The following is a 23,450-nucleotide window of genomic DNA, read 5'->3' as shown; positions in this document are numbered from 1 at the left end:
TTCCTATAGATGTTTTGACACAAGTACATCTCTAGAAAAATGCATGATCTTTCCATCCAATAATTTCACAAGGCTCGTGGTGAAAAAAAAACCCAGATATGTTATACAATGTGTTTAAAAACAATTGTCCAAACCAGATTCATTATTCTTACTGACTTTTCTATTCTCTTTCTGTTTTCAAAACTCTACATTGTTGATAGGCAGCACAAACCCTCTTAATGGTCCCAAATTTCAAACAGGGCACATGTAAACTGTTTATTCTACCAATTGGACTGTCAATAATTTGCCTTGAAATATTCCATATCCTATTAAGTCAGGGCAGATAAATGAAACTTTATCCAAATGCTACATTATACATTTCTTTACATTATTAAGACAAGAGGATATGTGAAATAAATAAGCTGCTGAAGACATTTAAAACAGAATTTAAAAATAACCAAGTGTATTATTTGAAATAATCTATAATAATAATATAGTTTCCTTCCCTTTGTTTGATTTGATTTCTTACATTAATATGATTTCAATCTAAATCTAGATCCCTCCAGGCCTAATCTGGCAATGTAACTATATAGGCTCAAAATACAGAGGGCTTTTGTATACCAAGTCCATTGGGGTGGGTTTCTGCCAGCATTACTGCCGGTTCAGTGCGCACATGATTTGCTCTGCGCACACGTGAAGTTGCCTGTAAATAGGTCTGTGCATGCACAGAACATTAAAAATGTAAAAAAAACATGCTGTGGCAACCAGGGAATTGGTTGGGGGGCATGGTGAGCCTGTCATCCCTACCGGTTCGGTGACCCAGTCGCAATTTCTACTACCTGTTCGCCCAAATTGGTGCGAACTGGTAGCAACCCATCTCTGAAGTCCACCATTGGTTTATCTAACTTTATATTCTAGCTTAAATTGACTGAAAGTGGGTTGGGTTGTTTTTATTTTTTGCCTTTGTTTACCAAAGAGAAAAAACTAAAACAATAGTAAAAGGGATGGGAAGGAAGGAAAAATGCGTGAAAACAACAAAATTTTGTATCTGAAATTTTAGACTATAGTCGCAGATATAGATGGCCATTGTCACTTTAATTGTCGATATATAATGTAAGTCTGTAAGAAAATGCATACAGTTATAAGTAACAGCAGTTCTTCAATCCACTGAGGATTGGGTCTATAAATTTATCTTTCCGCTGTTAAAGGATTAGTCTTTTAGCAATAAAAATGGCAGGGAGAATCCAATTCCATTGTCCAGCTGTGAATTTCAATGTAATAGTTCAAAAGAATATGGACACTGAAAATACTAAACCTTGTCTCAAACTCAAATTCATATATGTAATTGCTTTCTAAAGTTATTATGTTCCAAGAAGAACTGACTGACAGTTTTAGAAGCATGTTACATTCTGTTTGGAGAAATAAAGAATTGAACTTGGGGCATTGTGTATTCAAAGCATGGGCTTCCTCCTTCATCTTCTGCTCTGCCATCCTTCCCTATGTTACTGTTTATGCATAATACTGTAAAACATCAAAGGACGTTTAAAAAATAACATTTTTGCAGCACATTGTTAATGTCGAAAAAGTTGACTAATGGCAGACAGATTTGCCAAGAAATCAAATCTACTGATTTATTTAATCACAATATTGATGAATATTTACCTACCTACTGCATTTCTGTAGCTATAATTATATGCTTTTTCTATAGAATTAAAATGTTTTCATTCTCTCCACTTCCCTTCTCAATTTTTATATCACGTTGTTATTCCAATTCAGTATTTTAAGCCTTGGGCTACACACTTAAGCACCCTGGCTCCTCGAAAGAAGCATTAAAGCCTGCATATTTTTCCTAATCTCTAGTCTAAATAATTATTTGTGAGACTGTGCGGCAGCTCGGATTTAATGGCTTCCTCTGCTTTCAAGCTACCCTAGAAATAAACGTCACTAGTCTGCAATTGTCAGTAATGCCAAAAGTATATTTTCTTCAGAGAAGAACATAATACAAGTTACTCTCTAGCGCACCTGTGGAAAAGTAGCTATTCTTCATGATAAATTGTGTCTTTTGGTTAGTGGCCCTGATACGTTGCTCCTGAAAGCCTTCCAGACTCAAGGAAAAATACCATTTGGTCCCAGTGATTTATGAGAGGCACAAACCTGATAACTGAGGAGGCAGTTCCATTCACAGTTGCCAAGAGAAATGACTGGATGGGAGACAGTTGTCCAGCTTTTTCTGGAAGCAGGAGTAAGTGTCTAAAATGTACGTGTGCAGAACTTGATAAAATTCCAGTTGACACTTCTGAGACACTTGACTGAAGAAAGAAAAATGACAACTCCCTCCTAAGCCTTATTGTGGCACTGTGATTATTCACATTAGAATTTAAAAAGAAAAAAAACACATTCTCATTTGCAGGAAGCAGACTTGTTAGGGTTGGCTTTCATGCATGTACAAGTTGAAGAAATTCAGTGTAGAGGTTATTTGGTTTTTTTGAATAAAATCAGGCCACATCTTTAAAATATATACATATAAAAATAGCCTTGGAGACAGGCAAACAGAGCCTGTAGCTTTCTCTCCTCCCCCCACCCATTAGAAACTGGTTTCTTGACCTAAAATAAACTATACCATGTCTTTGGGCTGCAAATGTTAATAAGCCAATTCAGTGAAAGAAAAGTAAGTTTACAAATTTAAGCACAAGAATATGCAAAAATGATTGCAGCATCAGAAATTACCAGAGCACATTATAGTTACCTCTAATCTTGGATACGGTAATTCCTCAGTTGATTGATTGCATGCATATATTTCAAATGGCCTATTACACAGCCTAATACTGGGGTTACAAAGCTATTATACAATTCATAAGTAGGAAAGTAAATGTGACATGATTTTAGATAGTTTCAAGACAAAATACTGTGGCAGTTGTGTCTTCCAAAATCTGGGCAACAAACTAATATGTTGCTTGGAGGTCAGTAGTATGATAGATAGGCTTTTGTTAGAGTACAGATGCCCCATCTTAATAACTAGCTGTGGGACTTTTCATTGCCATAAGCATGTCCGCGAAAATGAATGTTTTGAAATATAATTTCTAATTGTTTCCAAAAGTGCAGCGCATGTGCCCCCTACTGACTTCTACCAATTTTAGCTTTCATTAGAATAACTTTGGACAGAAAAAACAACAAAAAAGGTCTAATGCATGTTGTTTATTATTTCATGGATATTTATTCCTGGCTAAGTTGGGTAGTTTTATGGAATAAGTCCTGTAAACTTTGTAGGAGTTACTTCTGAGTAAACACAAAATTGACCCGGTACATCTTTGGATTAAAAATAATCAAATCCCCATTGTCTACTTGTGTTGAGATATGAAATCAAAATTTCAAAACATTGAGAAGAACAGCAACAGCACTTTTGTTTTTGGAGGAGCCAACTCTCACTGCTCCTATGAACCTTGATGACCACATGAAGGTTCATAGGCCAACCTTCTTGGCTTTTAAGTGTCCCCCCCCCCAATTTAACCCCATAGCATTAAATTGGGGGGGGTCAAGGGAAGGGTTCCAATTGCTGCAAGTTTATTGTAACTCCTAGAGTTTAAAACTGCCTTGCTTATTATTGTGTACGTGTTTATAAAGCCATGTTCAGTTAGTTAATACAGTAATAGTATTTCCACTTGAATGTAGTGAACTTACTCTGGATCTAAACCACCATGAATCTCACCTTAAAGGCAAGCAAATTTAGTATTCCTTGCTCACTTTTCTGAGGTTGCAGATTTAATTAGACTGATAGTTTCCTTCAAGAAAAAAATCAGATCCGTTAAGCATCAATCAAGCAAAATTGCACACATTCTTTGAGTTATCCATATTGGTGTGTATCACATTTAGGTTTAGGTATTTTCTCCTTCCAGAACTACAACCTTTACGTGCAGCTGTGTGTAGTCTATCCTGGGATGAATTGACTTATTGTATAGTCTCCAAGACATACGTAGATATCAGAAGAGACACGTAGAACAGAATTTTTCTTTTAAAATGTAAAATACATAGAAGAGGAAGAATTGGTGAGAGTGCTTTTTCTCAGCTTGGACTTGACACCTGGAAACCTTTTCCCTTTTATGCATGATGACTAATAATGATAGATGAGCCCTGGCCTCTGTTGTACCCCACCCTAGTTAGTAAACAGTGTTGTGGGTTTCAGTATAACTCCTGCATTTTCTTTTTTGATTGTATTAATTCTTTATATCAAAGAGGATGGAAAAGGTAGTTGTTTAAGAATGCAGAAAAGCAGCATTCTTTGCAATAGTTTTTTTTTAATAGGAGAGGAGCAGGCAGAGCTTAGAGACAGAGTTAAAAGCTTCATCCTGGAGCTGAGCGGGAACTGACCAGCCCAAAGTTACCCAGCTGGTTTTTGTGCCTAAGGTGAAACTAAAATCCCATGGTCTACTGGTTTCTAATGTGATAGCAATCCCACTTAGACTTACAGATCACTTCATAGTGCTTTTACAGCCCTCTCTAAGTGGCTTACAAAGTCAGCATATTGCCTCCAACAATCTGGGTCCTCATTTTACCGACCTCAGAAGGATGGAAAGATGGGTCAACCTAGAGGCGGTCAGAATCAAATTCCTCGCAGTGAGCAGTGAGTTTGTCTGCAATGCTGCTTTCTAACTACTGTGCCACCAAGTCTCCTTAACCACTGCAGAAAACTGGCTCTCTAAATTCTGTACTAAGTACCGTATGCTATCAAATCAAATCAGGCTGCCTGATCAGGTCGTCATTAAATCCATCCTGCTCTTCCTGCCCCAGTTCCTTACAGTAATTCTCTCAGATCTAATCTTATGGTACAATTTCAAAAGGTAGCAGAAATTGCTTTAGGTAATGATATCCTTAAGTGGTTTTCTACTGATCAGTACCTGAGAAAGAAGATTTTCATCATATTAAACAACGCAGCGCCACCTTAAGAGACAACAGAATCACTTACTTCTTCCGAATTCTTCACAGATGATTTGAGGAGTACACAATATGAAATTCATAATAAATTACTGAGTCTGCTACCAGAGGAGATGATGCTTAGCTAACAGGAATATCTTTTAATAGGATTTGGATAAATTTATAGAGGAAAGGCTACTCATCATGATGATATATGTTACCTCAAGGATCAAAACCTCTGAATGAAAACCAGTTACTGGGGGTGGGGGGTCAAGAAGAGATTGTTTCCTCCTATTTCTCAGCTTTCCCAGAGGCATTGAGTGCTGTGAGAAATAGGACACTACAGTAGGCAAGTCTTTGGTGTGGTCTCTAAGTGCATTTCTTGCGTTTTTCCTCCTCTTCTGTTACTGCATGCATGCATGCATGTATGCATGAGTGCTCTTTGCCAGGAACCTGTGTCTGTGACATAAAATCCTTCCTTGTGTTTAATTCTGAATACGTTTATTTTACTACAGATGTACATAGATCATGTTAGGGTGGTTACTTTGCCTTGTGCTTAGTGTTTTGTAACAACCGAGCCATTGTGGTTTGCGAAAATAATGGTTTATGACTTAACTAGGATGTGTGAACCGTGCTCCAGCTTTTAATTGCAGTTACATATTTTCCACTCCGGAAATGACAAACCTTAGTGGTTCTTTTGTACTAGAAGGTTTGGTCCACATATAAGACGTATAATAGTTGTTTGTCCTTGATAGCCCTACAGAGATTCAATTATGTTTGGTTTATAAAGCAGCTGTAAATAGGTGAAGAATTGGTAGAAGGATTAGATGGAGATATCACAACACCAAGATATTAAGCTTCATAATTGATAATTACAATTGTTAGCTCAACTTTAAGGCATAATGAGTGTCACTAGCAAATACTGCTTAGGTAAATGAAAATAGTGCCCCCCCTCCTTCAAATTCTTTGATTACCCACACAGGCAAACAGACCTGATCTGTACCTCTCATTGACTGTTTGATTTTAGCTTTAAGCAGGTTTTATAACTCAGGCAATTGTAACATATTCAATAAACAATTATCAAATGGTAGTTTAGTTCCTAACTCATGCATAAAATAGGAACTACAACAGTGTCAAGGAATAATAAAAATAGAGCGCTATCATCAATAGAAAGGGGTCGGTCCATATTTAATCCCAGTTAGGGAAGTAATAGAAGCTTTTGGCCTGTGTTATAAAATGGATGGGCATCTTAAGCTGTGTGGTTAGCAGCAATACGAACCTAACAGTGATTCATAAGTAAAAAGGTACTTTTTCCTGTACTATATAAGGAAAATATGACTTATCAGGCAAGGCACATACTAATGTGCAATATTTCATTTTGTATTACCTTTAATTTCAATCAATTTTCTGTTGTGCAATACCTTTTATGCTGGCTAACCTATCAACCCAAGTAATTTAACAATCTGCAGAAAAAAACCAAAGCTTTCTGTTAATATTGTGATAGTTTTAATCTAGTGAACAGTTGTATGTATGCAATACCTGATTTTTGTTTTGTTTCTTTCGTTTGCTGTGTGTCAGATGTTTTTACGACTGATAGATAATAGGAAGCTTTTAGAAATCCAGGCTCTTTGGTAAACAAAAGAGGATTCATTCCCTAAAGATTTCAGAGAGGAGTGTCTAAAGGCCATTATTTATTGTGCAATAAATGCTCAATCGTTTGAGAAATCCAGATGTTCTTTCCAAATGCAGCCCAGCTGCTACACATGTGGGAAAATTATCTTGTTATTGAATTAAGATTGCACCATTTTATTTCTGAGATCCTTGAAATGTATATTAGGGACCTGGCAATAGTCCAGAAATGGGCAGCTGAAGTCAAGGAAAGGTTGGAACAATTATGTACAAGGAAATGTTTCAATGTTTTGCCATTTTACTTTGGAAAAAAAGAGAGCAAGAGCAAAATATATACATAATGCGTAGTAGCATAGTGTGGAAGAAGCTATAGAGAAATGCAAATCTAATCCCGACAGGAGCCATTGAAGACATAAAAGGCAACTCAGACCTGGAAAAAGAAAGGTGTTAGGAAGAAACTTAACATAAGTGAAGGCTTTGCTTCTGATTGGCATAAGAGAAAGCAGAGGGAAGATTGTTGTTACCTCCTCCTACAACTCAGGGTGGAAAGAGCCACATTGATAAATTAAAAATAATTGCAAGCCATAAAGGAATGGTTATTGCACTGAATTGTTTGGTGACTAGCAGCCTTGTGACAGTGAGGAAGCTGACCATGTCAAGCAGGCATTGGAGTCTTTCCAGGCAGTGATGGCAAAACATTCTTGGCGGTGGCAGCAATGGATTTATTGAATTTTCAAAAAGCACCTGGCTGCACAAGGCTGCTTGGCAGGCTGCATGTTGTTGTACAGGCCTGTCCTACAACAATAAAATAGCATTCTTGTGATCCTTGTAATGTCTGTTTCCTGACCTACCCTATCTCAAAGGACTGACAGAAGTTGAGGAAGAAATCAATCTCTTTCACTCCCTGTTTTAAAAGGGGGATCATCTACAGAAGCTGGATTTGGTAGGATAGAAGCATCTTCTTCACACAGAAGAAGGATTAAACCATTAAGTTTCTGATGATTGTCATAAATTTAGATTGCTTTAAGAGAAAGTGGACAAATTCTTTATGGAGGATGCAGCTACTAGCCACGATGGTTACTGGGGAGGCAGGATGTTGTAGACTAACAGGGAGAGAGGTCTGTTGTCCTCAGACCTTACTTACAGGCAATTAAATTCATGTGACAGATCCAAGCCTAACACCAATCATTTATACCAGTGAAATGTACCCATTGGAATTGTCCTAATCAGAGATAAAACAAAAGGTGAACAGAGTTAAAGAGGAGTCAGAGGAATGAGAAATGACTTCTTGCATTTATTTCGTGTATTGTTTTTATACCTGAGCAAATTCAGCTTGAATTTTAATAAGCACCTGTCTCCAGGATTTTCCTATTTGCCTGGAGTTCCTCCACAGGTTAATGATATGATTTGGAAATATCTTTTGCTACTAGCTGTGCATTTGTATTGCAGTTAATTGGGCCTCTTTATACTCATATCAGCAAAGTATGTTGGAACACTCGTTATTTTTCAGAATTCCCCGTCCCTTTCAATTCTTTTTTTTAAATCCTCAAGCTATCATAATCCTTCCATTCCAGTTCATATGAAGTGATTGCCATGTCTGTCTGTTTCTGATGCCTTTTCATACATTTCTATTCTTTAGTCTCCATAATATTTAAATCATTGCAAAGGACTCACTGGAGAAGAGCCTAATGCTGAGAAAGATTGAGGGCAAAAGAAGAAGGGGGCAACAGAGAAGGAGGTGGCTGGATGGAGTAACTGAAGCAGTAGGCGTGAGCTTAAATGGACTCCAGAGGATGGTAGAGGACAGGAAGGCCTGGAGGAACGTTGTTCATGGGGCCGCGATAGGTCGGACACAACTTCAACAACAAATAGGAATCAAAAACTGTACCCAAAGCCCCCACAGATTCAGAGACACAATTTCTTTATCATCACAAGGGCAGAAAAGTTGCTGAAAATAATGACTACCATATCATTCTGTTCCATGTCACTTTTATTAATATGGCAAGAGTTCCATAGGATCATCTGCTTAAGAGTTCATTGGTTTGAAGTGCTCCAGAAATGTAATAAATATTAGATTATTTCCCACAGCAAGATTTAGCATCAATTAGAGATGCATTTAACAGTCTGATTATAGATTTACACTGATCCAAGATTGCATAGATTATTTTAAAAAAAGACAGAGAGCTGATGCAATTTTTCAGACTACTCATGACAAAATAGAGAATGAAATGATACAAACCCCTCCCCCCCAATAAAAATATCATATTTGAAATTTCAGAAATTGGTGCAGTGAAAACATTAAGAAGTGATAGGGAGAAAGCATGGAGATAATGAATCAATATAGCCCCTATAGCAGTGTTTCTCAACCTTGGCAACTTGAAGATGTCTGGACTTCAACTCCCAGAATTCCTCAGCCAGTGAATGCTGGCTGTGGAATTCTGGGAGTTGAAGTCTGGACATCTTCAAGTTGCCAAGGTTGAGAAACACTGCGCTATAGTCTCTGCTTCTGTGAAATTAATAAATAGACCTCCTCCTTTATTAGGGTACAACCAACACAATTTACAAAAGAAATCTTTAAAAAAAATGTGCTGCTGTTGCAAAACTTCCTGTGGCTTCATTTAGTTTATTTATATTGGGAAGAGTTGCTGTATCAGGATGTGCTTTCAATTTGATGGTAGTTTTAATGGATCTAGGGGGCCTGCAGGCTAGGGGCTGTCTCTAAATATAATAAAAACCATGAATTTTTCTAATGAGCGCCAAGGGAAGAGGGAAAGATCTGTGTTTGTTTGTCTCTCATCAGTCTTAGCTGTTTGTTTGGGGAGCTATTTTTGCTTAGTTGCGTAGTTCTGCTTTCATTCATGGTTCCTCTATTTTTTCACTCAGTTTGTTTGCAGATGATTGTATGCTAGCTTTGGTATGAAGTGCAGTTAACCTATTTACTCCTTATTGTGTTGCCTTTATTAAAATAAAAATCCTTTCTTTTGTTATTTCAGGTTTTTTTTAAAGAACCCTAGCTCTGTTGATCACACTAGTACTCTAGAGCAGTGGTCTACAACCTTGGTAACTTTAAGACTTGTGGACTTCAACTCCCAGAGTTCCTCAGCCAGCAAAGCTGGCTAAGGAACTCTGGGAGTTGAAGTCCACAGGTCTTAAAGTTGCCAAGATTGAAGACCACTGCTCTAGAGTAGAACATCCTCTAACCCTGATTAAGAGGGGAAATGGGAACCATTTATTTATGTTTGGTCTTAACAAAAGATCTTCAGCTCCATCTAGATTTGGGGTTGGCATTTCTCCTTCAAGACCAGTAATGGCCATGTCTGGGTAAAACCATTTCACCTAGGGTAGGCACCAGGGGTGGGTTTCAACCGGTTCGCGGCGGTCCCCGCGAACCGGTTGGTCGGTGAACCCGGAAGTGTAACTTCCGGGAACGACGAAGGGCCCACCCGCCCGCCCGCGTTCCTTACCCGGTTTTGACAAGTTCTACACTTCCACGCATGCGCAGGACGCATACAGCACCTGCGCGATCCTCCAGGAGCAGCTGGAGCATCGCACAGACGCTAGTACGCATGTGTGCGCTGCACGCGTGCACGAGGACGCCGCTGGCCCTGTTCCAACCGAACCGGTTGGAACGGGGCGAGAAACCCACCCCTGGTAGGCACCAGGAATCCAGAGAAAAAGAGTGGGAGGATAGCAGTCCTAATTGGTTTGTATGGCTCATTTGTAATAGTCGTGCCTCTTCTTTCTCCAGTAGCTGCGGTATATCTTCATGGGCAATCTTTTATCATCAACCCAGATAATTAAATATTCTGTTTATTAGTGCAAGATCCTAGAGTAAATAAGAAGCGAATGGTTTTGTTTTGGTTTTTTTTGCTTATTGATATGGCCACCCCACTGGTTTATGCAGCCACGCTGTACCATTTCTTATTACCTATGCTTGGATTGGCCTTCCACTTTTATTTCCATCTCCCGTGTTGTAATGAAAGAAATCCATTGGATTTTTCACGATAGCCCTTCACCCTCTTACACAAGAGGCTAATGTTTATTTAAGACACAGTGCTACATCTTCTCAGTAAGTAGTACCTTGAATTGATTGAATTCTAGGTGTTTCTGCTGATTTATTGCTTGGTTGCTCTAAATTTTCCCTAGTTGTTTATACCAGAAAAATAATAATGAAATAAATGTTGAATTATAGTCTGTTAAAGAAAACGTTACACAGTACATGCTTTGTCTGACTACTTATCTGTTGTCTTCCATTTATCTTCCTCTGCTAAATGTGGGCTGAGTCATGATATGTTGTATAACTATGTACATTTGATGGAATGCATGTTTAAGTGGAGGCCTATGTGTGGAATTAAAGTTGTGCTAAGCTATCAAAAACTTCTGACCCATATATATTTTGTGGAGGTAGCCAAAGCATCTACTTACCTTAGCTAGCTAGCTCTAAACAACTGGGACCTTTCCATGAGAATTGCAATTAAAGTAGCTCTAGTTTTAATATTGTCATACTTTTCTAGGTCAAGGCCACTATTTTAGAATATGAATTCATTCTCTTGAGCCCTAATTAGAACCTGTGCTATTTATATTCTAGATCACAGATGGACAACCCACACCCTAGCAGGCTACTTTCTCTGGCCTGTGACTTGGGGATATTTTTCTCTACCAACCACTTTAACAGCAGTGAAAAACATCTGTATCTCTTTACTATTATCTAGAAGAAAAACAGCAGCCCTTGTTCAGGACCCTTGGCTCCAATGTTTATAAAATATTGGAATAAAAACAGAAAAGTAGCATGAATCCAGGGAGTAAAATTGTGGATTTAAATCCCATCTCCTTCCCAACTATCTTGAGGGCTGTAGGAGAGAGAGAATGATATCTGAACACTATTTCTCTGGATAATCGGGACACAAACAGTGGTCAAATACATATTTCCTCCCAAATGTCATCTTCCCTCCCCGCCCCAACCTTTACTTTTATTTTCCTTTATTTTTAATTTGTGAGAGAGGAGCAGTTCTTAATAGTTGTTGGATCTGTACTTTTTTAAAAAAAATGCAATGTTCTTTTGCTGCTATAATTGTTCTATAGAAAGGCATGCAGCTGGAATGCCATGAAATCATAAAGCATACTAATGATAATCTATGGTTGGTTCTGGGTGCTGCATTGCAATAAGGCTTGCTCTGTCCATGTGCTAAATCTCTCCATCATCAGCCAAAGCAGCAGTTTCAATCCCTGGTTTGATCTCCCCAGACTGAGACCTTGCTTGGCAAAGGAACTGCCAAGAATTCATAGTTGTTTTTTCTTCTGACACTCCTTCACCAAGGTGAAATTAGAACAAAGTATTTTAAAAAAATATTGATTGAACCATATGTTTTTGTTTAGTTTAACAGAAAATAGTACTAAGTACTAAGCCCAGTAGAAATCCAAACAAAATACAAAAAGACTTTGAGAAGTAGGGATCTGAGGCACTGGAGACATCTCTGGAGAAGGAAGCATTCATCGGTTCTGCTGGCTAGCAGACCATCCATTTTGTAAAAATTGCTGAGAGATATGGACAAAAGCAAGTAAAAAAACTTTAAAGGACAATGAGGCGATGTGATGAGAAATTATTCTTCAGATTACCATGGCTAACTTTGGATTTTCTCTTCTCAGGGACACCTTCCCGTGATGTCGTCCTGGTTTCAGTCATCATTACCATTAGCCTTAGTGTCACCATTGTCCTGTGTGGAATTTGCCAGTGGTGTCAGCGCAAACTGGTAAGTTGAAGTTACATATGATCAGCTACACAAAGGAGGAAGCCCCAGAGAGGTGGGAAAAGAAGCTGTTGTGTTTCCTTGGCAAACCATCTGTGTAAAGGCATGGAGACCCCACAGAAATTATGAAATAAGCTATAAAAGCTATGAGAAGTTCCTTCTGTGGAGGGAGGAAGACTAAAGCAGGAGTTTACTTGCCAATAATAGCAATACGATGATCATGGGATATAATGCCACCAATTACAATGGGTCTGCATATTTTAATCGCACCAATTTAAGATCAAGAGCTTCAGGAAAAGAGTCAAAACCAAACACTAGATTGGAAAATAGGCAGAGGTGGAAAGAGGCAGACAGATGAACATCACAGGGATATCTGTCCTTTAAAGACAGAACAATGTGGGATTAAAAGATGAGGGCATTGTGCTCTTTCATCTTGCCACCCAAATTAAGGTGCATATTGATTAAGGCTGACTATATTATTTGGGAAAATGAACCGGAATGCGCTTATCTTTATATTTTACAGTAAAAATACAGCAATAATAAATAATTATTTGTTGGTGTTCTCGCTTTTCATGATATGCTAACACCTGCTGCTTAAAATAGTAATCTTATTCAACACAATGGGATGCTGCTGAAAAAAAAACATGAATTGAGGTTGTGGGAGAAATCAAACCTGGGCATCTGATGGTGTCCTCCCTTCTGCAAATACAGCTGAAGACAAAGGGAGAAGATGCACATGCTAAGCCAAGAATAATGAAAGGACCCGTCTTTCCCTTAATGCTTCTTTTATGTCAAATGCAGTGACAGTATCTAAGGCTGAGAGGTGTATATAAGGACGTCTTGGAGTTTTAAGCTGTTTAATACTTTCCCTTAAAAAATTGTACTCCGTCCAAGGCTATATGACCGGGTGGGGTGGGAGAGGGATAACTCCTTTATTGTAAAAGGGGAATTCAGGGAAAGGGGAAAAAGAAACGAGCTAATTGGGGCTTTTCTGCTCTGTAGCCTTAAGCCGCTTAACTCCCATGTGTAAATTGGCTGGATAAAGCTCTCCATTATTTCTGCTTATTGAAAGCTGGTTGTGAAGGATGATCACGTGATTGCGGGACACTGCAACAGTCATAGATATGCACCAGTTGCAAAGTGTCTGAATGGCAATTTTGTGACCCCAAGATGCTGCAACAGTCATAGATGCAAGGATTGATCAGGACGCTGTTGTTTTCTTCAACCATCATAACTTCAAATGGCCGCTAAATGTGGCAGTCAGTAAGCAAATCTGTAGTAGAAAGTAGTAGGAGAGTTCTCAACAGTTCATTAGCCAAACAACCTGAGATAAAAAAAATAACATTAATCTCACTATTCTGTGGCAGAAGAAAGATGCCACTGCTAAATAATCAAGTATTTGGTATTTTGTTTAAGCCAAATTTGGGAGCTAGATGGAAAAAACTTAATTTAGTCTTGAAGACATCCTGCCCCTTTGTTTTGAAAGTGTCCTTTCTAGGCAATGTCTTATAATGGTGTTTTACATAATCTGAAGACAGCCCACGTCTCTTTTGTCAAAGTTGCTTATCGGTTTACTCTTTCATTCTCATGCACACCAGTCACAATCTTTTGCACCTCTATGCATTTCATTTGCTTTCCAACAGAAAGCCTCATTATTGCTGTTGTGAATGCTACTTAAAATACGTAGGAGTCACAATGCAAGCACAGAAGAAGAATACAGGTGCCTGTAAGCCTCATAAATCCAGATTCTCACAGCAACTCCAGAAATGCTGGCAGATGGCCATTTTCATGGCAACAGAATGGGAGGCATATTAAATGCATAAGAAATAACTAGATTAACAGTAATTGACCTAATTTCCTTTAAATTAAATCTAATATAGTTTTTCCCCTTAAAATAACCAGTTCCTTCTACCTATTTTTGAGAGGAAGGCTGCTGTCAAGCTTTTCAAGACCTGGGTCTTGGTCCTAAACAGACTGTACCAGAGATGGTATTCAGCAGGTTCTGATCAGTTCTGGAGAACCGGTAGCAGAAATTTTGAGTAGTTCAGAAAACTGGCAAATACCACCTCTGACTTGCCCCGCCCCCATCTATTCTTTACCTCCCGAGTCCCAGCTAATCAGGAGGAAATGGGGATTTTGCAGTAACCGTCCCCTGGAGTGGGGAGGGAATGGATATTTTACAGTATCCTTCCCCTGCCACACCCACCAAGCCATGCCACACCATGCCCAGTAGTAAAAAAAAATTGAATCCCACTGGACCATATGTTGAATTGATAGTCTGATGCTGAAGGCATGTTTAGTAGCAGATATCATACATCCACTCTATTTAACATTATATAAAGTATTTTTTTCTTAATGTTATATTTAAATGTAGCATTTGTCAGTAGTTACAGAATTCTCCAACATAATTCTCTGTTATGGCTTTGTAACCTTTTAAAACAGCATTAGAAATTGTCTCAATATATTACTTCAAAAAAGAGGAGTTAGTAGATAATTCCGCACTTTTATTTGTATTTTATTTGCTATACTTCATTTTCATTAGAAATTATTTTTTTTAAGTGTAACCATTTCACTGACCTAAGATACTGTTGAAAGAGTGAAGAAAATTGGAAATGCTCATTTATGTTTAATTAAAAAGAAGGAAGGGAACAGAATTATCCCATTATAAGAAGAATGTAAAATCTCTTTCTCTTTTTCATTAAATTTAGAATGAATTGCCTGCTAGGCCATTACTCAATGTGCCCTTGTCCACAAGTGTTGTAATGTGGCACATTTCTCATATTTGTATTGATCTCTGCTCAAGGTGCTCCTGGCTGCATACAACCTCCATGTGGGATACACTAGGCCACCCATGAGGAAGTCTTTTCTTGACTGTGTGTTACATCACTCTTCCCCTGCAAGGTATCCTCCAGTCAAGTTAGGTTGTAACTCCTAGAATTCTATTCTGCAAGATGTTCAGAGTGGCTAGAAATTACAATGGCAACATTTACAGTTCTTCCAGATACTGTAAAGCTTTCTGGCAGCTGGCAAATCTTTAATTTACAGGATAAAAACTATCAATACAAGCAAGGGTGTGCTGCTATTTCATAAACAAAGAGCTCTCCAGTCATAGATAGGGGAAGAGACGGAAGTCGTTATATGATAGTACAGAAAAACAAAGACATCATGTTTTTCTCACTTTTTCTTGGTATTCTTCAAGAAGCAAGACAGAGAAGTAAGAATAGAACAGAACAGAACAGAAGAATAGAATAGAATAGAATTCTTTATTGGCCAAGTGTGGTTGGACATTCAAGGAATTTATCTTTGGTGCATATGCTCTCAGTGTTCATAAAGAAAAATAAAATACATTCATCAAGAATCATAAGATAATCATAGGTTACTAATAAGCAATGAAATCATACTAGGAACAAAAAAACAATAAAAATTGTAAAGATACAAGCAACATGGTTATAGTAATAAGTGGGAAAAGAGGTACTAGGAAGAAAGAGAAGAAGACTAGTACAGTTTTAGTAGGTAATATGACAGTGTTCCGGGAATTAGTTGCTTAGCAAAGTGATGGCATTCTGGAACAAGCTGTCCTTGTGTCTATTTGTTCTGGTGTGCAGTGCCCTATAGCATCATTTTGAGGATTAGGTAACAATGCAGGCAGCCCCGCTCTCACTCAGCACTTTCTGAACTACTGCCCCTACCAGACATCTCTTAACATAGGTTTCAACTGCCACCCTCGTGGTACCTGCATTCCTTCCTTCATCCTTGCAAATATGACCAGACTGCTGTGAGCAGATGCTTCCACAGTATTTATCTTCACATTGTCTCAGCATTTAGATCAAACTCAAGGCCCACAGGCTGATCCGGCCCACAGGGTGCTTAGATCTGGCCCACGGACCCACCCTGGAAAGAGCAAAGGAATGGCCCATGCTCCATTTTCGCTGGCAGAGGGCTGCAGGATGTCGAGCTGGCCATGCCCACCCTGGCTATACCCACTCGGCCCCCTGAGGTCAAACACAACCCTGATGCGGCCCTCAATGAAATTGAGTTTGATACCCCTGATTTAGATGGTTATATTGTAATATTTTAAAACAAAATATAAGTTGTTCTGACACCCACATGCCCCTCATCAATTTAACAGTGAACTCACTCAAACTCCCTTCACCATGTTCTTGAACAAAAACAAAGGAGGGCAGGGAAAGATATAGGAGACTCAAATAATGAGAAGAGCAAGAATTTATATATTTTCAGAAATCTGTATTTACAAATAACTTGCTGATGTTTCGGATATTCACATTTAGTGTTACAGATGAAGATTGGAAAAGCAAAACCAAAGCAATTCAGATGCAGTGTTGTGCAATTGTTTAATAGCAATCTGAATGTTTCTGCAATTTCAAAGTCTTTGCCTAACTCCCATATTTGCAATCTAAGTAAAGCTTTGATTAGATATTGTGATCCAACGTGCACATAGATTTGCTCGGTATGCTACCTCACAGATCAGCAGAGAGGTAATATGGCATATGCCCTCTTGGCACCTTATATCTTATAACACAATAAAAGCTACAAAAATATTTAGCATAAACTTTATGAATTTACCTCATTAGATTTTTGAAGTATTACACCAGATGAAGACCCCTGCATATACAAGGCAATGGGAAATGGAATTCAGGAAGCATAGTTAAAAGTTAAACTTATGTACCATTATTGAGTTCCATCGTTAAGCAGTGTTGATGACAACAAAAATATCCTATTTCTCAGAAGACATAAGAAAGAGCCAAGTGTTCATATTCAACCAATTTATTCAATTCAGAGACAATTCCCAAACCTTCAACTGACTCTCCATTTTATAATAGCTCAGATTTTTAAAATTATCTATTTTATGATAGATTTTTTTAGAGAAATATCTCTGCAATTTGGGTTATATTGTGGGACCTGCATCTTGGATGCTCATTACCTTGACTACAATATCTATTCATTAGAATGTTCCACTTCAATATGCTTCCTTAACTGTCTGTTTCAAAGTTAGCAGTTAGTTATATTTTATTTAACTGAATAAGCTTTGAAAAATGCATAAGATTTTCCCAGGCTCCAGGCAATCAAGGCAGCTGACCAAGATCCCAACTGTGTAGAGGAGCCAGATGGTATTTGGTTTCCAGCATTTGTAATAGATGGCTTTAAATGGGTGTGTATTATTAGCTCTAATTTCATGTTTAGAAAAGAATATTGTTTAGAAACAGAAAATTTAATTTTTGCCGAGATGTTTCTCTTGCTATTTGTGGCACTTAATAAATGAGTAGGTTTACCACACAATCCTGAAACTGGTGAAAGTATTTATCTATCCCTCATTTATCAATTTCTTCCTGACCAGCTCAAGGTTGACTCAGCCTACCATCCTTCCAAGGTCGGTAAAATCAGGACCCAGATTGTTGGGAGCAATATGCTAACATTGTATACCACCCAGAGAGTGCTGTAAAGCAGAGTTTCCAAACCTTTCCAGACCTGCAGGGAGGGAAAGGGGGTAGTTCTGTGTGAGTGACAGGCACGAGCATGCACACAGATCCATTTGTGTGAGCAGCAGGTGCTTACCTCTCATGCAAATGGAGCGCATACATGCTTGCCCGCTGCTCAAACAATAGGAGATGTGCATACACACGTGCTCACTCACCTCTTTCACGGGCTGATTCCAATTGGCTCAAGACCCAGTAGTGGGCCGTAGCCCAGGGGTTGGGGACCTCTGCTGTAAAGTACTATGAAGTATTATATAAGTCTTAAGCACTAGTGCTAGTGCTATTCATTCTCTGGAAAAATATATGTCCTCTATGTGAGATGAACTACTCCAATGAAATCAAGGTTCTAGGCTAAATTAGTTAGGATCCAATATATATATATATTTAGGTCTATATGTGTGCAGTCATGTGGAAGACTGAGTATGGAAGACCAAAAACAGCACCTAAGCATGAAATGGTAAGTTTTACTCCAACCTGCAGATTAAAATGAAACAGGGAACCTATGTTCAGATGACTAATCCCATCATCTCCCAGCATTCAAACCCATGGAAAACCTCTGTTTTGCTATCTCCTCACAAGGAGAAGCCATCTAGAATCCATGTGGCTGATCTCCCATCCTTTTTTATTATTAAATTATATGCCACCCATCTTGCCATCACGTGACTCAAGTTGCTTATAACAAGTTAAAAATCACAATATAAAACATTCAAACAATAAATATTGCCATTAAAATTAACAATAACTAAGGAAGGAGCAATATACAGCAGGGTAATCTTAATCTCCTAATTACCTACAGTATGAAATGCTCCCATAGGAACTCTAGGTCAATTAATAGAGCTGAGTTGTAAGGCTCTTCCGGAAGGCCAGAAGAGTGGAAGTGGATCTCACCTTCAGGAGCACAATGTTCTAGAGGGTGAGAGCCATGCAGAAAAGGTTCTTCTCCTGGACCCCACGACCCAGAATTCCTTGACCATTGGAGTTAGCAGCATGCTTCTTCTGCCAGCCTGGATGGGCAGGCAAATCCCATTAGGGTAAGATGGTTCCTCAGGTTTAGGGAGAAGTTCCAAGGAACTGGTCTACACACTGGCTCCATATTTTTTTTCCATGGTTGTTGGCTTCATTTTCACAGAGCCATTTTCAGTTTACTGGAAGCCTCAGAAAAGTACTTATTTCCATAAAAAGAGAAATGGGAAGGTTGGGGGCAGTTAGACATAATGAGTCAAAAACTCATCATTCACTTCTCCTGTTGGTATGGTCACAATTGTGATGTTATCAGGAATATTGATTCCCTTTACAGAAGGTACTTCACGCTAACGATACTGCACTGTACATTAATGTAATCTAATACTACAAAATATGGCTGATGTGAAATATGCGTTAAAAAAAAACCTTAGGAGATAAATCAGGTCAGCAATTTCAATGTTTAATCATGACTATTTTAATATTTATATGAAATGATAGAGAGCAGTTGGACTAAGTGCAACATATTTTTTAGAAGTCTTGCATTTTCTCTTGAGGAGAAGGAGAAAGAAATAATGTTGGCTAAAATTAACTCAGATGCAGTTTTGCCAAAGCTTTTTGTGTCATAAAAATTGTATAAATGGGAAGAATTTCAACAGATGCAGCATCTTCTATGGTAGGGAAAGAAGTTTCAGCATTTTTAAACAAGTTCCTATAAAATTCTGTCTTCTGGAAAGTATCATTCATCTAGAATGGAGATGAAAGGATATGGCCTTAAGCATCCTTATTGGTAAGTAAAAAATATTTCATTGAGAGGGACCTAGTTTTATTTAGATATCATCAGGATTAAATGGCAGCAGAAATGTTGGAAATGTCATCAAACACCTGGCTCGTATTATCATATGTGGGGGGCATGTGTAGAAACAAAAAAATACTGGACAAAAATACATATGTGATCGGAAAAGCTGATACAACAACATATTGACCTGAAACCTGAAATATTCCTGTTGGGGATTTTACCAGAAACTTATAGCAAAGAAAATGTATATTTGATTAACCATGTAATAACCACAGCTAGAATAGTATTTGCACAAAACTGGAAAAGTGAAGAGATTCCTACAGGGGAGAATGAGATTAGAAAAATATTAGAATATGCAGAAATGAACAGATTAACATTGGCAATCAAAGAGAAAGAACAAACTGATTACTATGCTATATGGGAATCATTTTATCGATGGTTAGAGAATAAATATAAGAATTAGAAATAAAAGTAGATGAGTAAAATATAGGAAATGTATTAATAGTTAAATAAATTAAGAAGAGGATTCTTATAGTATTAGACACTTAAAGTATTGGTATTAAGCTAAGAATAAATTAAATAATGAATATGGCTGTAAATTTTAATTGTTACTGCACAGAATATTTGTACCCAGATGACATACTGTTTAATGGAAGATGGATTGTTGTATAAAAATAAAATAAAACATTTTGCAAAAAAAAAAGGAGTACCGGTAACTGGCAGCTAAGTTGGACCAGAACTAACACTCTCCTGATTTCTAGCTTATTGCATTAATCACTAATATATTCCTTGACTTATGACCATTTGCTTAACAATGGTGCAAGTTAGCAACAATCTTGAAAAGCTACCTTCCACTTTGTAAATACTGCCCCTCCCACCCCCAATAATCATGTGATTGCAATCTGGATGCCTGGTAACTGGTTCACACATACAACCTGTTGTCAAGCATCCCACAATCATGTGTTCATTGTTTGCAATCTTCTCTGCCAACTTCTCTAAATGGTCAGTGGTGAAGTGGGCAGGGAAGGTTGCAAGCTGCTGCCGCCGCCTACTAAGCAGAGTACTTCTTGTCTCTGGATGACTCCATCCATTTAATGACCTGCAAGATCATTTAATCACTGCAACCAGGCATACCATATTGTAGTTGTTGAGCAAAACAATCACATGACACTTAATGACTGTTTCACTCAACACCCGAGATTCCAGTCCCAATTTTAGTCATTAGTCGAGGACTACCTGTATATCTTCTGCCAACCTAGCTGTTCAAAAACATATAAAAATACAAGTAGAAAAATAGGGACCACTTTGATGGGAAGGAAACAGTGCTCCATGTGCCTTCGATGTTTAGTCATGCTGGCCACATGACCACAGAGACGTCTTTGGACAGCGCTGGCTCTTCGGCTTAGAAATAGAGATGAGCACCGTCCCTAGAGCTGGAAATGACTAGCACACATGTGCAGGGGAACCTTTAGCTTTACCTGTACATCAAACTGGCTTTCAAAGAAAGCTATTGTATACTTAAAAAAGAAATCCATGTAATGTCTCTGCTGTATTTCTGTTGCTGCTTTCTCATATAGCCCGTAATCCCCATGTATCTGGTATGGTGCGAGAAGAGCATTGCTAATGGCTCAAAGGCTATTGAAAAGTGAAAATAAAAGTTGCAGGCTGAAGTCAAAATGAAAAAAAAGCACTGTAAAAAAAAGAGACAACCAAAAAGCTTAAAATATTTTGAAAGCTATAGTGTTTCCATTACAATACCCACTTTCATAAATCACCTAGTATTTTGGGGAAAAAAACCGATGCCTTATATTTTTAAGTTTTTATTTTGTTTTATTGAACATTTATTTATGCTGTGGGAAAAGCAAGAAAACTAGATGTGTGGGTGGGTGGGTGGGTGGGTGTGGATGTGTGTGTGTGTGTGTGTTTGTGTGTGTGTGTGTGTGTGTGTGTGTATGTATGTATGTATGTATGTATGTATGTATGTATGTATGTATGTATAGGCATACAGTACATAAAAGGAGTTAGTTTTTTGTGGTGGTTAATTCATAAGGATGGAAATCAGGAGACTGAGTTGTAGTCCTGTTTTAGGCATAAAGTCAGCTAGGTGACTTTGGGCCAATTATTTTCTTTCAACCCTAGGAAGGAAGAGGCAAGGGCAAACCACTTCTGAAAAACTTTGTCAAGAAAAATTCAAGGACTCGTCCGGACAATAACCAGGAGTCAGCATTGACTCAAAGGCATTTAAAAAAAAAACATGTGCAGATAAAAATATATGGGTACAAGCATTTTTGCAATTTTTTATGATGCAGGCAAATCATGTTTCAGAGAACTCACAAGGCATTTAATAAGGAATCATCCAGCTGTGTTCATAACATTTTATAGGGGATCAAGATAATGTGGTCTTCCTTTTTAAAAAAAAATCCATCTTTCCCACTACTTCCATGATTTTTATATCTAGACAATATAATAATTATACAATTGCCTCTTTCTTAGGACTGTTCCATTTGGAAGTGCCTAGCAACATGAAATAAGCAACAAACACAATTAAAATATGTCATTCAAATATTGAACAAACAGCAAGATGTATCAAATATATTCCTCCCTTGAGATGCATCTGATCTAGGGACATGATTTTGCATCCTACTGTCTCTATTTCTGTAAAGGGAAAATGATAAATGAGTCAAAGGTGTTTCAAGAATAAAGATTAAGAATAGAAGTCCAGGGTGGGTGATGAGTCTTGCATCTTCGTTCTTTGGCATTTTAATGTGGAAAAAAGAGGGGGAAATTGTGTTAATGAAGTAATAAAAGAGTTGCTTGCAAAATCCAGGCTTTGTGAGGGAGAATATAATCCTTGCCTTCTGACAGAATGAAAGTTTGTTAATGGGGGATGGGGTCTGTGAGTGAATGAAGATGTAACAACCAATGAATGCCTCTTGCTGAATGAGTTATTTTCATTGTTGGTTTAGCTGTTATATAGAATGTTAGAAGATAACTGTTACTTGAATGTTTTAGTGGAAGTGTTTGTTAGGACTGGTAAAAATAATCTACATGCCAGTAAAAAATCTGCCTGGCTGGGATGAAGTAATCATTTAATATTGTGTTATTATTAATAAAATTGCATCATTCTCCCCATTATACTATAAAATATTGTAATGGAATATTACTTTACACTTTTTAAAATGCTTTTAAGTAATTTAATTTGGGCCAGTCTCTCTCTCACAGGGTTGTTGTGAGGAAAATTGGAGGAAGAATGAGTATTAGGTATATTTGCCACCTTGAGTTATTTATAAAAATGATAAAAGTGGGAGAATAAATAAAATATTTAAAGTTCATTATATTCATTTTTTCTAATGTACTGTGTTGATCATGACAGTACCCAAAACTAAACATATGTGGCCTTGCCAATTACCTCCCAAAGACCCTCCGGGTTCCGTCTACCAGCCAATGTCATCTGGCTACTACCCGGGGGAGCGCCTTCTCTGTGGTGGCTCCGGCCCTTTGGAACGAGCTCCCCACAGAGATTCGGACCCTCACCTCTCTCCAGGCCTTCCGAAAAGCCATTAAAACCTGGCTGTGTCGGCAGGCCTGGGGTCGATGAGTTCCCTTCCCCTCTCGAATCGTGTGGCTGTTGGTTGTTTTAAATGCCCTGTACTTTTTGTGTTTTTCCCTCCCCCCCTTGCGTTTGTGCGCCGCCCTGAGTCCCGTTGGGAATAGGGCGGCATATAAATAAAATGAACCTCGAACCTCGAACCTTCCTTTCATTGGCTGGCATGTTTTTAGTGAACATGCCTTCATGGCTGGCATGTTCACTTCTTAGGAATTTATGCACAGACACTGGACATTCCCAGATCCTTTCTCTAGCACAGTGTTTCTCAGTATGGCAAGGTTGAGAAACACTGCTCTAGCATGACTATTCAAGGGCTAAAAAAAGGC

At 38.2% G+C, this 23,450-nt stretch overlaps 1 protein-coding gene across 2 annotated transcripts in view; it reads left to right on the top strand.

Moving 5' to 3' along the window:
* Window positions 1–23,450, top strand: part of SYT7 (synaptotagmin 7) — a 257,645-nt gene that overhangs the window by 128,472 nt on the left and 105,723 nt on the right. For both annotated transcript variants that reach the window (XM_087715082.1, XM_087715086.1), the window contains exon 2: window positions 12,163–12,266. In XM_087715082.1, the coding sequence (XP_087571208.1) occupies window positions 12,163–12,266 (104 nt within the window). The remainder of the gene's footprint in view (window positions 1–12,162; window positions 12,267–23,450) is intronic.

This window comes from Thamnophis sirtalis, unplaced genomic scaffold, assembly GCF_051295495.1.
Source record: "Thamnophis sirtalis isolate CommonGarterSnake01/CBP01778 unplaced genomic scaffold, rThaSir2_p1.2 scaffold_1, whole genome shotgun sequence".
NCBI classification, from domain to species: Eukaryota; Metazoa; Chordata; class Lepidosauria; order Squamata; family Natricidae; genus Thamnophis; species Thamnophis sirtalis.
The sequence above is the reverse complement of the archived record's forward strand: the minus strand, read 5'-3'. Positions and strand labels throughout refer to the sequence as shown.